Here is a 12,985-nt window from a genome sequence, read left to right as displayed (position 1 = left end):
GGCACACGTGTGCCGCAGACCCCTCCGGAGGTGCCTCCGCCCTGCTGCATGCACACCCCACTCCTGCAACTTCTGTTGTGCAACTTGGGGCAATTCAAAACAGCGACCGGGGATCTTCCCTTTAGGCTGCGACCTTTTAAACTCAAGGAAAGGACAGCAGTTGCAACAAAGTAGTAAAACAATCACGCCAAAGCCCTTTCAGTTTACAAAAAAAGCTGAAGTGAAGGGCTATTTTTCTTAGATCACTCTAGAGATTGAATCTGTGTTTTTCATTTCTCTGTCTCTGTTCCTGGTTCACGCACGCTGTTCTCAGAACAGCGCACAGTCCGGTGACAGGGAACATCCAAGGAAGACGCCAAGCCCTGCTTTCAGACTAGGCATCCATCCACCCCTCCACCCTGAATGAGGCAGGCAGGTGTTTAGGGGATGCAGCTGCATTTCTAAAGCATTCCAGGTTAGTATTTTAACTTTACTAACATGGAAACTAGGCTTAGGGACTTACTACCAGGAAGCTGAGGATTGTGAGCACAGGGAAACAATTCCCTGGACAGATTAAACTGTCTGTCTCCAAGCTAGGCAGCCACATGCCTGGATACCTGCCATGTCACGCTTACAGTGCTTACCCCGAGCAACACTCCATACTTCTGTCAGGGAATATCTGACAAGAAACATACATGGGAACGTTATTCAGATCCCCTGGGTTTTTTTCCTGGAATACAGGGCACCTTTGCTCAGGTGCTACGATGTCCTGCTTTGCAGCCCTTCCTACAGGACTAGGTCTGTGTAACTTGCCTCCATTCATTCCGTGCACACAAAGCAAAGCTGGGAGCAGAGCATTCAAGTCAATTCTTAGTCCACATCATTAGCCACAATCTCTCCCTTAAGGGATATAAACTAAAGCTATACGAGTACGCAGCCAGCATCTTTCTGATCCTCATTTCACCTCTTTGTAAAAGACAATGCTGCACTACAGGACACTGATTTTTATCAAATTCTAGATATGGCTACTCCCAGGCACTGATCTGGAACACAAACTTAAGTATCAAGGCCAAAAATACCTGGATACTTCTGTAGCAATCCTGGTATCAGTTAAAGAAAATGCTCCAACACAAGAAAAACAACAACAACTCATGTTAGTTATTTGTAGAGTCTCCTGGCTATGCACAGGGCTGCGCAAGCAAAAAGCCAGTGGGCCAGTTCTCAGGAGTGCTCAGTTCCCACTGAGAACCACCTCTTCTGTGGTCAATTGGAAGTTAAGTGCTGAGCTCTTTGGAAAAATGTCTCTCTGAGCAAAGCAATGGAAACTGCTCAGCATTGAGCACCGAGTCCTTAATAAACCCTCAGGAAACAGACCAGCAGCTCAGCTTCCTTCTACTGATCATAGAGGCATAAATAGACCATAAGTAGTATTTTTATTTTTAAAGCATCTAAGGAATCTGGGATAGTAAGAAACTTTGAAAGCAGATGGGCAAATTCCCTTTACCCCATTACTGGCTTCAGGAGACCCCAAGCATCAAAGCCCTGAGCCTCAAAATGCTGGAAACGCTAAGCAAGCACTGGGCAGTCATAAGCAGCCACTCACAGGCACATCAGCTTTGCCTGCACCCTCCGGTGGCAGACAAACTGCCCTACTCACAAAATAACCCCCAAGTGATCTGCCAGAGGCAATAAAGCCAGTCAGGGCCAGAACTGGACTAAAGATCTAGGGATTTCCAGTCCCCTGGAATACCCATTAAACTGTATCGCCCTGGTCTGTTGCCAACTATTAGGAAATTACCCTAGCAAGGAGCATTCCAAAGAACTTGCAGACAGGCTCGAGCTCTCCTACAAACCCTATTAACTAAATGGCTGGTTTGGCTAGGCAACGACATTATAAATACTTAAGCTACAAATTAAGACCACGCTTGAGAGCTGTGCTGTCAAGCTAGTTGTCAGCTGCAGCATCACCAGTACGTGAGCTTATTTCATAACTAAAACCTGCAATTCCCACACAGCGACCTACATTTGAAGTGTGGGTCTCTGGGAAAGTTACTGACTGTCCCTTGAAATTTGCCAGAAACAAGTTAGTCCCTTATGTATTTTAGGACATGAGACCAGACATCTGCTGCGAGGCCCGGTTCGCAGCGCTGGCGGGTGGCACGGTGCCAGGGGATCTCTTCCTCCGCTGGAAGCGAACCGCGGTGCGTTCGCTCTGCCTCTGGCCCCACAGGCGGGCAAGGCTCCCCGCGCTTTGTCCCCCGCAGTCCGGGCCGAGGGCTCGTGCCCCACAGCCAAGGAGCCGCTCGGCGCAGCCACGCCGGCCCGCGACAGCCGCGACACGAAGGGCGCTCCCGGCAGTCCTGCCTAGCCGGGTTTTAGAACGCAAATCCACACCTGCAAAAAATCATACGTAGTCCGAGTGTGACAAGGCATACGAAAGGAGGCAATGCCACCTGCGGGCCACAACGCATAATTTTTTTCTGAAGGCAGATACAGTTTGTTTTAGTCACCTCTAATCAGTGGAATTAACAAACCTGTCCAGCAAACAAGTGCTCCTGCCCTTCGCTCACACACAATTGGATATTCCTTGTTCCGTTCAGGGGAGCATTGCTGGCTTTGCCGCAGCCAGGCATTGCCGCTACTTTTCACAGGGAGCTCTCGCTTCCTGGCGCACGACAATGTCCTTTAACAGGGACAAACTTGCAGGAGGCCAGGCTCAAGAACCTGGGTTGAAGGGAGCACCGTCAGACAAGGTGGGATTTTCTCCTCAGCACTCCCTTTCAGTGATTAAAAAAGCAATTAATATCCTTTCCTTAACAAATGCCCTTTCACTCAGGACAACTGAATGAGCTCAGCCGACCCAAATGACTGCCCATTGTGCAAATGCAGATTGCTGGGGAAAGACGGCTTATTTGGTTGCAAAGCAACAAAAAAGGCCAAATGTCAGAGCCATAGAACTTGTGCTCACAACAACTCGTCTTGTATTTCAGTGGCTGATAAAGCACTGCACAGGACTGATAAAAACAAAAGCATTTCTAGATAATAAGAAAATAGCGACAAATAAATGAGACTCCCAAGAGGGAGGTAAAAATCAGAAATCCTGTTTTCCAATATAAATTTCTCTAACACCAAAAGTCATTACACTTAGCAAGAACAGCAGATTTTATTGTCTGCATCAGAACTGATGGGCTGGAATACATTCTCCACCTCAAATACAAAATACCCGAGGCCATTTGGATAAAATTCTGTGGCCTGGGTAAGCAGGAAGGTGGTACGCTGCGCAGTTACAGCCAGATAAGAATTGTTCTATCTAAGGATACTACCACATCTCAGGAGAAACTTGGCAGTTTCGCTGTGACCTCTGCGGCTGGCAGCAAACAGTGCCGCGACAGCCCGGTGTGCTACCTACCCACTGCTTTTTCTGCTCTGGTCCCAGTAACCCTGCGTGTGGCATGGTGCCCGCCAAGTCCTCTGTAGCTCCCAGCTGGGCTAGCTGCAGAACAAACACAAACCTTGTGGTCTCTTGCAAGAGAGAAGTCTCATTCGTTTTAGGTATCCACAAAGTCTTGTATCCGTACTTAGGGGATGCTTCTACACTGCATAGATCACTCCAAGATCAGCTAAGTAATACCTGCTCGTTTCTTACTTTTCTGCCCTATCTTGATTCTCTACTACCTAATGATCTTTATTCATGGCCATTCCTCAGAGGGAACATTAATTTGGGTTTTCCTTTCATATGTAGTTATTAACCACTACAAAAATCTTACAGAAGCTGTCTCTCTTTGCAATCCCTGTTCTTTTCTCAAATTTGTTGGAAACTGCCCTGAGTTTTTGGGGAAGGAGGACAGATGGCACTGCCCATGTAAGCCCAGGTTCCTTAGGAGATAGGTGAGACTTTGGGCCTTAATTCCAGCAGACAACTCATAAACCTAAGTTGCCTCAGGAAGCAGTCCTGTACCACATTGCTTTTCCAGGAGCTTCCCCCCCCCCCCCCCCCCCCCGGTAATAAAGCCAAATACATCCGTTCTAAAGTGTTGCTGAGAGGCCTCTTGGGAACAATTTTCAGGTGCCTCATGCTGCTCTTCCTCCTGAGAAACCACTTCCATGTTGGGCTACATCTTCCACAGCACACCATGCTTTTCTCATCTAGTAAGTGGAAGCACATTATTAGAACAGCTGTACAGTTATTTCTTGAATTTTTTTCATTTGAATATCAACAGTGTCAGTAAGCTTTCTATGGGGCTTTTACGCCAATACACCCTTCATTTCAATGGAGACCATTTGTCTGTGGCACATCCTTCTGTTTCCTGCTCTACGCTCAGTAGGAAGCATCTTTAATACACAGGGAACTCAAAACATGGAGGAAAAAACCCAAACACTCCCCCAACCCGATTTGCCCAATACTAGAACGCAAGCCATTTGTGGCACGAGGCAGAACAGCTGCTTGCCAGCGAACCGCAACACCACACACCAGTTAACAAAAGGAAGGGAAGAACCCTGCGGTATCCATTTGCAGTGGTTGGGGGAACGCAGAGGAACAGAATGTGATTAGCCAGGTTGGAATTTGGCCAGGGAAATAGAGATAATGGTTCTTTACGAAAGGTGCCAAAGGATATTTCATGACCACATCTGTTTGGGCCTGAAGGTTTACAGTACAAATCAGCTAGAGTACCTTGTGTTTCTGCTGAGACAACATTTCAGCCCTAAATCAGGAAAGCGGCATTCCCTCTATCAGAGCACCACAGAAACTATTTGTTCTATAAAAATCAAAGCTTTCCTACTAATCTGACTCGACAGGATCGCAAACTCGAGATGGACTGTAAGCTAGCACCGGATAAAGCAGATGAGACAGGGAACGATTTGGGTACTGTCATGTATCGAGTCCCATTCTTACTCTGGAGTCAGTATAGCCAGAGGGGCATGGACTACGAAACAGAGTTTCTGCCTCTGATTCTCATAATAACAGACAAGTCACTCGGCCTCACCGGAATACCCAAGAACAGAAAACATCATTAGAAGATTAAGATTATAAGATAATTAAAAAAAGGCCTTGTTTATATACTATTATTTCTCCTATCGATATGAAAAACACTGGGATTAAGTATCTTTTCTTGAGAACACATCAGAAGGGTAAAATGGCAGGCAGCTGAATACAAAATGCAAATGTTTTCTGGACATCAGGATAAGCAGGGACAAAAGTAATGTGGAAGTATACTCACATCAGTGCTACAAAACATTGTAAAACAGTGAAAAGAGCCTGCACTCCAAGTGTACATGCTGTTTACTAGTAACAGCAAAAAGAAGTCTTATTTCTAAATTGAACAGACTGCATTAGGGATTGGCTCCTTGTCTTTGGGTTACCAGCCCCCTTGAAATTACCATTTTCATGGTGAACTGTTGCCAGCACAACTAACCCACTGCATTTCTATGGCAAGTCTCTTCCATTAAAGACTTCCCCACTGTTTGCTCTATAAAGTCTTGCTTTACAAGAGCGCTTAGACCTTCAGCAATAGGCTTTTAGCCTTTCTGCATGCCATACCCCACCCATTCACAGCAGTAACAGAATCGACCTTCATAGTCTCTCCTCCTACAGCAGCTGCCACAAGATGCCCCTGGCCATCTTGTCACCAGATGCGGACTGTAATCGTTCCACCAGGGACATCATTGTCCTTAACTGTAGACTCATCTGGCAGATCTGCTGCAGGGAGTTAGGACAGACAAGCAAGTCAGCATATCCTCAGAGAGGGCAACGACCAGCTTAAAAAAAAAAAGTTAGATGGTGACTCAATTCTTTTAATCATGCTGGTGTTCTCCAATTTTACTGTCACAATGCATCAAGGACACCTTGGGTCCCCTTGTGCTAAAGCTGTGAAAACACAGATACGCTCCCAGCCTAGAAACGGCTACAATATAGCGCTCTTGGGATAATACAGTTGTAACCCAGAGAAAGCTACAGCTAACATGTTAAGTACCAAGACTGTAGGAGAAAAATACTTGTATATCCATGCATACATGGTGTCTTTATTATAAAAAAGAATGCACCAAGTTTGTTTGATCTGAGAAAGCAAATAGTAGGAAGAGTTATTTTGCTTTAAATAGCAGGTTTAAACAAGTTTTGATGGCCATCTCTGCTTGTTACCTCCAAAGCCAAGTACTCCAACACCACACATTCAGCAGATGCAATGGGAAAAAAAAGACACCGCTCCACACAATTCTAACTATGGAGAGGTTGACCAAAGCCTTACTAGAGCTGTTCCAGGCTGAGGTGAATCCGCCAGGTACTGGCATTGGCTGTTGACAAGGCTAAGCAGGAATTTAGAGGTCAGCATTTGTGACCTCTAACCTAAAGAGACCCTGTTGAGTAGATCCATTATCTTTAAGGAGTAGGAAGCAAAGTTACACATTAAGTCAAAAGCTGAAATCCAATTGCAGTACAGTAAAGAGAGGAAAGCGGAGCCCTGACCTTCATCCAGAACCTAGACATAGCTATAACTAGCAGGTGAAGAGATACTACAAATAACCGCCAAGAGTCCCAGAGGTTACAGGTTCTCACCTTCATCCAGGTACTGAAGATGCTGGAAATGAAGGGGGATCTCCGTCAACAGTTCTAAATGGGACTTAAGCATCTTCATTTTGGCATCGAGGCAGTGAAAAGATCTCATTAGCTTCAGCTAGACAGAGCTGGACACTAAAGGTCCGCAGGGGCCAGGAAGGCTCGGTGATGAAGCACTTCCTGACCAGGAAACATTCATGAGACTTGACCTTTAGGATAAGCTTGGTACCCTTCTAAGGACAGGGGTCTAGACCTGGTAGTATTCCCTCCCTCCCCTCGACATTCCCCTTGTATCAAAGCCCTCCGTGTATAGATGCCCCTGGGTGTCATAAGCACGTTACAGCATCCAAGCAGCATAACCTGACATCACGGAAGTACAGTCTGCATGAGTGATGTAACAGCCTATCTATCTGAACTTATCAGAGAACACCAAGGAAAGTAACACACCAGAGTGATTACAGAAAAATTTTTGTTCCTGCCCATCTTTTGATTTTCACTAGGATGATATAAACTTACTTGGAAGACAAGCAGTAGAGAAACAAAGTAGTAACTCATCAGGTAAATACTGAAATTCGCCTGTATTTTACATTCCTGTTTTCTTTGTTGAAGTCTAGATCTCAATCTACATGTTTAGTCCATGTAATAAAAAAAGAACACACCGCTGTTTGTGTTTACAGTTTACTACATAGGGGTCTCGTGCCCTAACTCAAGGCGTGTGGGTAGGCTTTGGGGGGGGGTGCAGGGGCCTGTTTATTGTCCTCACTTTTGCTTCAGCTAAAACCCTGCAGCGAAAAGAGAGGGGAGGTCTGATACTCTTTTGCAGCAGTTGGCAGACATTCTAGAGCACAGGATGGAGCAGCCAGGGACTGTCTGAAACAGCCACAAGGCCAACCGCAGCAGCAGATGTAGAAGACTCCCGAGATCAGAAGCAAAACCAACCAGCCAGGCGACAGCTCCCCAAGGCCTAACAACTACACAGAGTTCATTAATGTAGGATGTCCGAGAGCAACACCACACGGAAAACACAGTCCCGAATGTCCTTCCAGGCTGAAGTTTGGAGAAGGAAGGATTTAAGATAAAGATCTGAATGCCAGTCTCACCCAGCACACACAGGTTCTCTTCATTTAAAATACATCCGGTTAGAGTTTCAGTTCTGACAGAACGATTTTAGTTTCAAAGCACTTTTGGCATGCTCACTTCAAGGAAAAAGTGCAGGAAGAGCTACTTCAAATCTCTGGACCCATAATGGATGTCCTACCACACAGTACAACGAATTCCACACTCAAGGCTGGTTTGACAGATGACAGTGTTTATGCTAGGGAGATGTTTCAACATCCAAACAAATACATTTACATCCCACTTATGACAGAAGTCAGTTACCACAAGTTGGTTTATAAAACAGTCACAGGATTTATTGAGATAAATACAAAGAGAAAGTTACATAGATTCTCTATTCTGACAAATGAATGACACTTCCAGAGTGCCCCCACTGAACTGGGTTCCAGACACCACGGTGTGCAGACAGAACCCCCACTAGGGCAGCGTCCTGCCAGAGGCCAAGTGTGCATCGTACGTGAGATACCAGTTCTAAGCAACATGACCAACATGCTTTGGATTACAAGTGCTTGATAATTTCCTACAGCATCCAAGCAATATTGCACCCACTAACGTTATTTTCATGTTCCTTAGCCAGAAGGGTTTAAAAGTGATATTCTTACTGCTCTTGTGAAAGTGGATCAACTACCTAACTTTGCTCCGTCTGGCTTTTAAAATACATATTTTTGCATAATTTTTGCATAATAACCCAGAGAATTGTACATGAACACACCGCTCTACTCATCATTGCATACATTTGTCTAGTACAAGAAGTAAAGTGCGGTCTTTAGTCATGCTGAAATAACTTCTAGTTTAAAACTAAAACAAAAAAGACAAACCTTGTAGAGGGTAAATCTGTTTAATAGACCTGCACATTGTCTACAAAAACCCCGCCCCAAAACTATGATGTCCCCTGTTAGTGCATGCAACTGTAGAGTTTTAACAAAAGTTTTTAAACTCTCTACTGAAATCACATCATTTAAAACAGACATGATTTCTGGAGCCAGCGAGGTATCAAAATATTGTTAAAAAGAAGTAACTTTGTTTAGCCTTTTAGTGAACTTTCATAGCTGGTGGCTTACTGTTTACATATATCCTAATTAAAAACTCTTAGTGAACACTAACCAAACATGCTAAAACATATGGAAGCTTGTGTTTTCCAGTGGATTATTGCAAGTAAAGGTAATTATTTAAGATTATCTGACAAACAGAAACCTGGGTTGGGTTAATGGTCAAAGTATGTAATTTATATACAGTACGTTTCAAACATACTTACATATACACACCCTTAAAAAACATTTGTTCAGTGCTGAGAAATTTAGTGAACTGATAATAAAAAACAGAAGTAAAACCTTGTCAGAAAGGCCTTAGAAAATTTGAACTGTTAGAAAATACCAGTATAATGCCAGCATTAGAAAAAGATATTAAAACTAGAAAAAATTAACTTGAGAGGTCTTCTTGTTAAGAAATTGCAATCATAGAAAGTCTGTACTGAAGAAGCATTGGTTTTAAATTATAAAAAAAAGTAAAAAATAAAATGTAGAATGTTGCAGAGTTTACACAGTTTATACTGTTTGCTGTAATAGCAGTGATAGCAGTGGTATCAGTGCCTGCAACTTCCAAAAAGCATTTTGTGATCTCAAGAAAACAGTTTGTTACAAATACTGTACATGTTATAATACAAGACTAGTTAAACTTACACAAAACCGAGCCCTCCAAAAATACAGAACCCAGCTGAGGAACCTACTTGCTGTATTGCAGACAAGCCAGATTTAAAACAAACAAACAAAAAAAGTAATTTCTGTAAAAACCTTCACCCATGTGAACTACTTTACTAGTATAATAGTGAAATAAGGGGAAATATTTACACAGGTCTATTTACGATAAAGTATTGTGTTCACAGAGAGAAAGTCACTGTTATTATATGAAACCATTTCTTTAGTATTTAAGCATTAGTTTTTCAACAGGACAAAGTCCCAATCCACAATCTAAAAAAAGAGTAAGACTATTTATTTTCCAGGCCCCACATTATCTGCAGATGTGGGACACAACAGAAGACAGGATCGACCAAAAAATATTAGCTTTCTAATTTTTCAAACTGCAGAAGCTATCTGATTTTATTAACAGAACTGTGTTCTATCCGTATATTCTTTCTTCCAAAACACCTGTTTAAATACACAGAACACATCCTACTTAAGCTTAAGGATGCCATTAAACTTCATTTGTTGTTTGCCCCAAACCTTACCATACAATCAACAGAAATTATGGAGCAAACTGTGTTGCCACCTTTCCCCTGAACATTTGCTATTTGGGGTTTTTCAGAATGTAGAGGTCCTTCATTTCTTAGGAACAAAGTAGCAGGCTGTTTGGGATTTGAACGTTGAACCACATAAAAGGTGTTTAAGTGAGGCATGTATGTAAAACAAAGAAACAAAAACTTAAGCCTGCAAAATTCTGTAGTACCCTTCTACAGATATAGCACACATTGCGGGAAATGAATCCCTTAAATGAAGTGAACTTTGCTAGTGCAGAATGAGTAATTGTCAGTTTGGGAAATTTACAGTCTACCTACCACTACCAGAGCCAGCAGTAACGAAAACAGACATGTTCACACCTGTAAGGGTATAGCTCAGAAATAACAAATTAATAGAAAAGTCACAATATACAAAGAATCTGGAGCGCTCTGTGCTTTGAAAAATATCACATTATATTAAGTAAAAATGAACAATGCCTTCATTCTAGCAGAGTTACTACTTTATAAAATGAAATGATTTTTGAGCTTTTCCCCACTGATACAGGATTAAGTTCTTCATAATTTTTTGTTAAAATTGAAAACTATTCACATATATACACTTTCTTCAGTTAAAATGCAATACTTGAAACAATACAAAAACTACAATAAAAGTGAGGAAAGAATATCTTTGTATAAGTTTGCTTAATCAGGTTTTAAGATTTAGAAACCATGTTAAGCTACAGCAGACGGCTCTACTACTGGAAATGTTTTGTTAAAAAGTGAAATATGAATTCCAGTTACTCTGAAACACTGCCTATGGTGCAAGACTTTACATACAGTACTTAACTGCAGTCGAGATCAGGGTTATCACCCACATTTACAAAGAAAAAACCAAAAGGAATTACTCATGCATATCAGACAGAAACACACAGCTGTAGATGAAGGGTGGTCATGAAACAAGTATCATAACATTTCTCAATAGACCCTTTCCAGCTCAAGTAGGTAACAAAAACCTTATTTGTCCACATTATTCACACTAACTGCAAACATAAGGCAAACAACCATTTCCATGTTCAGTATTTACTGCAGAAGACGACATTAGTTTTGTTTTTCAATGGTAGTACTGTCCATGTTACCCTGTCTTAGTTTTATGGTGGCAAAGAAGGACACATCTTGATCTCTGTCAGACTGCAGGGCTAGAATGGTCTCTTCTGCAGCTTCTAGATGAGGATTGCCAACACTTTTAAAATAAGCTAGAATAAGGGGAGAAACAAACAATTTTAATCAAAAAAAGCCAAAAGAATAAACCCTAGGGCACAAGTAGTGCAGAAATACAGAGAATGCCAAGAACATCTGGGATAGCTCATCCAATTTATAGGCTCTTTAGAGAAACTACAGCAAGCTAAGGAAGCAGACAGAGAAATACGCTGCTGCTTACTCATCTGATCAGGTCCTTCAGTATTTCCAAGATAAACTCTTTTTGCTGAGCCCTAAATACAAATGTATCAACAAGTAAAAGCAAGCTCAGGAAGCTGCCACTGTACAATGTTTGACAAAACATTCTCCATACTTTATTCTGAAAAAAGATAGGAGAGGAGATTTCTGTGCATCTTCCTTTAATAATAATAATCAGAGATCAGCTGATTTTTTTTGTTTAAGGACTTGTAATACAGAAAATTGTAGCAGCGCACAGAATTACATTCTTTCCTAGTACAACTGTAAGCTTAAGACTAAAATGACACAGCAAACTATTTCAGAAAAAGGTACACCACTTCATCTGAAGGCCCCCAAAGACAACTACTGTATTAACAAAAAGGTTTGAAGTGCATAAAAAGCATTTAACGAGATGTTTAAGAGAAACATATTTGCCCTACACATCCTGGGTACCAAAAATGACACCCGCAGCAGCGCCCAGTAGCTGCAGCGCTGCTTGTGACGAAGGACGTAGCTGCCCTCTAGCGGGTGAAGCTTCCCGAGACGCGGGTCAGATCATCCGTGCGTTTCAGGCCTTTAGGGATGACCATCAAATATTCCAAGATAGAAAAGCCACTACATTATACGTTCCTAAATCTATATTCCTGAATCTGAATTTAAACGCAGTATCCCAGATTACAATGTATAATTCTGTTTTCAGCACAAACAGAACCAAACAGCCTTTTACCAGTTGAGCCAATTTATAAAGAACTGTGCTGGCAGAGGAAAGACTGCATTCATGAGATGTTAGTTCTTTCAAAGGAAATTAATGACCACACCTTTCTCCAGCAACGTCTGCCTTAGAGCCTTGGCAAGCAGCACCCTTACGTTTGGCACAGGATCTGAAGCAAGACTTAAAAGACTAGGGAGTAGGTGTTCAACAAATTGGTCGACAGGCATACATTCTTCTTCTACTACAGCCTACAGGATAACACAGAACATGAGAAAGCAAGATTTATGTTAAAAATACACTATTGGCCATTCCTTTCCATCTTGTTCTTAATTTGGCCTATTAAAAAAGTCACTGTTTAACTCTGAACAAATACACCCTATGTTGATGAAATAAGTACAACCTCTGAAATACTGTTATGAAAGTATGTCTTATCATTCTAAAGTTCATCTGAAGATGACCCAACAAGAGCAGATAACTTACTTTCAACTATATTTCAGGAAATACTGCTCTCTTGCCTGTCTTTATCGTTCTGCCTTTCAACACTCAACCCTTGCTCCTCATTGCTAGTGAAGTAAGCATTTTTGGTTTGGAGGAGGGTAGGTAAGTGGAAATAAAGAAGGAAATAGTTCGTGGCATCTAGCACCCATTGGTAGTTTGAAGAGCTCTTGTGAACCTTTAACCTAGCTTGTCAAAAGTATTACAAAATGCATCTCAGTTTAGGACTTAATTCTTGACCTTGCTACTGGGATAGCTGATCCTTGTACTTTCTGGTATTTTGGCTGGAGGCACAGAACAAAACAAGGGCCACAGCTTTGAAACTGGATAGCCATATGCTAGTCCTGAGACCAGACCAACTCTGCCACTGTCTTTTGTCAACCCATAGAATCACAGAACCCAAAGAATGACAAAAAAAATTCTTGAGTCTGAATTTCAGTTTTGCCCACACTGCTGAAAAGCCTCAAACTGGCTCCGAAGTAAA

General features: G+C 42.2%; 2 protein-coding genes across 5 annotated transcripts in view; both read right to left on the bottom strand.

The window, feature by feature from the left end:
- Positions 1–2,080: 2,080 nt before the first annotated feature.
- ANKRD60 (ankyrin repeat domain 60) lies at positions 2,081–10,113 on the bottom strand. Its single transcript, XM_075721356.1, is given in 7 exon segments — positions 2,081–2,373; positions 3,303–3,387; positions 3,389–3,472; positions 5,550–5,677; positions 6,533–6,609; positions 6,611–6,712; positions 10,091–10,113. Coding segments are annotated over 7 exon segments (792 nt in total).
- LOC104033409 (serine/threonine-protein phosphatase 4 regulatory subunit 1) overlaps positions 7,947–12,985 on the bottom strand; it is a 27,390-nt gene continuing 22,351 nt past the window's right edge. For all 4 annotated transcript variants that reach the window (XM_075721415.1, XM_075721416.1, XM_075721418.1 and 1 more), the window contains 2 exons: positions 12,113–12,254; positions 7,947–11,113 (listed from right to left, as the gene is read on the bottom strand). In XM_075721415.1, coding sequence (XP_075577530.1) covers positions 10,959–11,113; positions 12,113–12,254 — 297 coding nt within the window. In that variant the 3' untranslated portion in view covers positions 7,947–10,958. The remainder of the gene's footprint in view (positions 11,114–12,112; positions 12,255–12,985) is intronic.

Source organism: Pelecanus crispus, chromosome 14, assembly GCF_030463565.1.
Source record: "Pelecanus crispus isolate bPelCri1 chromosome 14, bPelCri1.pri, whole genome shotgun sequence".
In the NCBI taxonomy this organism is placed as follows: domain Eukaryota; kingdom Metazoa; phylum Chordata; class Aves; order Pelecaniformes; family Pelecanidae; genus Pelecanus; species Pelecanus crispus.
This window is presented reverse-complemented; position numbering and strand designations above follow the sequence as displayed.